This window comes from Limulus polyphemus, unplaced genomic scaffold (genome assembly GCF_000517525.1).
Source record: "Limulus polyphemus unplaced genomic scaffold, Limulus_polyphemus-2.1.2 Scaffold3069, whole genome shotgun sequence".
NCBI lineage: Eukaryota > Metazoa > Arthropoda > Merostomata > Xiphosura > Limulidae > Limulus > Limulus polyphemus.
Genome location: NW_013668679.1, coordinates 120,664 through 123,858, shown reverse-complemented (window position 1 = coordinate 123,858; position 3,195 = coordinate 120,664). Strand labels below are relative to the sequence as shown.

The following is a 3,195-nucleotide window of genomic DNA, read 5'->3' as shown; positions in this document are numbered from 1 at the left end:
AATAAAAATGTTCATTGTGATAAATGAAATAATAATTTGATCTAAGTAAGAGTTTATTACTTCCCGATTTGTAAAAAATCTTTACGTGATAGAAAAAAATATTATTTTCGAAATCTGCGTAGCTGAATTGTGGAAAATCTATTATTAAAACCAAAACAACTTTTATAGAGTTTAAATTCGCAGGCCTGTGTAATTTAACAAAAATAAACTAAATTTAATAAGAAATAATATTAAATTGAAAAATAATCTTTTTTTTTTGTATAATGAATACCAAATGCAAAAAATAGATCTAGAACTAGTGAAAGAATATCTGATATGCGTTTAATATAACAGTATAATAAAACCAAACTTTTTATTTTTCAGTTCAAGACTATTAAAGTGACAAATACACAAACAGCCAACGACTGTATACGAATGATTAACCAAGAGTTTGGAGAAGAAGTAAGACTCCTTATTATAATTGCTATGAAATATAATTTTTAGTATTAAATTTTGAATTATTTCTTAGGATGTGTTTAGGTTTATCTTTACACTATGATTATTTGCCTTAATAGATTGTTAGGTTAAAAGTGCATACCAGGTTTAAACGTTCACCAAAAATTGTGAAAACAACAACAAAAGAAATATATATATAAGAATTTAGCGTCGAGAAACCACATTCATTGCGAATTATGATGGCCTTAAAAGTTACACCACTATCCACGATTTTCAACCAATCACAACACATTAGCTGGCAATAGCATTTTGACCAGTCACATCTTTTCTTTGTTAAGAAATAAAATAAAAAGTCACATTATGTTTTTTGAAAATCGACTAGTACTTTAGATATTTTCAAATGCACAGAGTGTCAGATATACGATCTAAGACAAAGAAACTATCTTTATTTCTATTCTTTTAGATTTATAATGTGTGTACTACAAAATGTTCAAACCACTGTTGTGATATACATCATTACAGAGATACAATAATTTATATCTTATTGCTGTATTACTAATCTAAACTCTGTGGTTATGAAATGACTCTTTATTTCAGCATTTACTGATGTAATGAGAAATGTTTTACTAAAGCCATGCTAAATATATACTTTCCCTATTAGATGGTCAGTTTGAAAGACTCTCAACTATGGGTGAAAACTGGGAAGGATGAAGCACCCTATCCACTAATTGGTTAGTATACAGAATCTAGAAATATTTTACAATTTTTTAAAAATCTTAAGAATTTGAGTTAAATTATTTTCATCCTGTTAAAACTAGTGTTTTAGGGATTAGAGCAAGGTATGTTGGATGCTGTACTCGACCTTAGGTAACTTCAATAGAAATAGTATTCTTACTGTTTGAAGAATGATAATTCCAGCAACATCTTAAGAATGACGAATGAGGGCAGTTAAAATGTCTATAAGTGTAAAAATATTACTTTAGCTGGGAAATATTGACATTCTTAGTATCAAAGTTCCAACATTTATTTGAAAAACAACAATTTTTACACACAATAATGTGTGTAAAAAAAGTTCTGAGTAAAACTTTAAAATGTGAGTGTAAACATTTAGAAGAAAAGTTAAAACTTCTTGTTTTTTGTGAGAAACATTTAACATTGTTACATATTATTTGAGCAATTATTTTCCTAAACTGTTGCATAAACTATGAGCTTTGATTTAAACTTTAAATATTCATTGGAACAAAGACTCCCAGTTGGGATGAATGCAAGCTTATTACAGTAGGTGTAAACACCTGTCACTGTGGGGACTAAACTTACAATAGTAACAGATAAAACCTTTCATTATGGGAGTCATCTGCAGGAGATTCGATATTTTTATAAAGCAATTCATGAGTTATGGCGTCATTACTTAGAATTTTAAATAAAGGATTAAGATTTATTTTTAGTACACTTTCAATTAACTTGATAAAATTGTTTAAATTTAAAGTAATCTTAAACACACACAAACAGTCTTGTTTTCAGGTGAAACCATAATCTTACTTTTATGAAACCTAAGTAATGAAATCAGGCATATAATGAGTGAAATGTTGATTGTAAGCTTTTTATAGTTTCTTTTTAATGCATCATTTAGAGTCAAGCAAAATCAACTATACAATAAAACAAATAAAAACAGCAGTTACTAATGTAATTTCTAACCTCTGCAGCCACATGCAATTATTTTTATATTTTGACCATACTTAGGACACGAATATCCATTTGCAATCAAGATGAATTTCGTGAGGGACTTGCTTCAGCGCTCAACCCTTGACCTTCAAAATTTCAATAACGTCAGTTCGGACACAAAATGTTTATTTATCCTACGAGGTTCATCAGCTCATAAAGTCACAGCTCTAACAGGTAAAACATCAGACTTTTTATTTAATAAACATACTAGAAGTTGTTCAGTGTGCATCATTACAGTTAGGTAAGACATCTAGTCCATTTAATATGTTTTATCTGTTAAATTCAGTTTATTCTGTTGTATGTGAATATGCACTGAACAGTTGTTAGACAGCTAAAGTCAGCTTGGCCTCTTTTGTGTGTGTGTCTATCCACTAGAAAGTAATTAGGCAGCTAATGTCAAATTGTTCTATTGTTTGTGTATATATGCACTGGACAGTAATTACATAGCTAAAGTCAACTTGTCTGTTCTGTGTACAGTGGTTAGACTATTAAAGTCAATTTGGTTTCTTGTGTGTGTGTATGTGTATGTACATACAACAGTGATTAGACAGCTAAAGTCAACTTGGTCTGTTTATGTATGTATACATTCACTGGACAGTGGTTAAAAAGCTGAAGTCAACTTGATGTTTAGTATGTCTACAGGATAATAGTCGTGGGTGTAGTATGTGTATTAGATGATGGCTAGACAGCTAGGATCAGTTTGAATGTAGTATGTGTATTGGATGATGGCTAGACAGCTGGGATCAGTTTGAATGTAGTATGTGTACCAGATAATGGCTAGACAGCTAGGATCAGTTTGAATGTAGTATGTGTATTGGATGATGGCTAGACAGCTGGGATCAGTTTGAATGTAGTATGTGTACCAGATAATGGCTAGACAGCTAGGATCAGTTTGAATGTAGTATGTGTATTGGATGATGGCTAGACAGCTGGGATCAGTTTGAATGTAGTATGTGTACCAGATAATGGCTAGACAGCTAGGATCAGTTTGAATGTAGTATGTGTATTGGATGATGGCTAGACTGCTAGCATCAGTTT

The 3,195-nt window shown here is 30.7% G+C and overlaps 1 protein-coding gene across 1 annotated transcript in view; it reads left to right on the top strand.

The window, feature by feature from the left end:
• The window catches only part of LOC106468588, a gene marked incomplete at its 5' end in the record, with an annotated part of 29,439 nt that overhangs the window by 14,273 nt on the left and 11,971 nt on the right, over positions 1-3,195 (top strand). Inside the window, 3 exons of the mRNA XM_022396940.1 lie at positions 364-441; positions 1,097-1,166; positions 2,176-2,331. Of these exons, the coding sequence (XP_022252648.1) occupies positions 364-441; positions 1,097-1,166; positions 2,176-2,331 (304 nt within the window). The remainder of the gene's footprint in view (positions 1-363; positions 442-1,096; positions 1,167-2,175; positions 2,332-3,195) is intronic.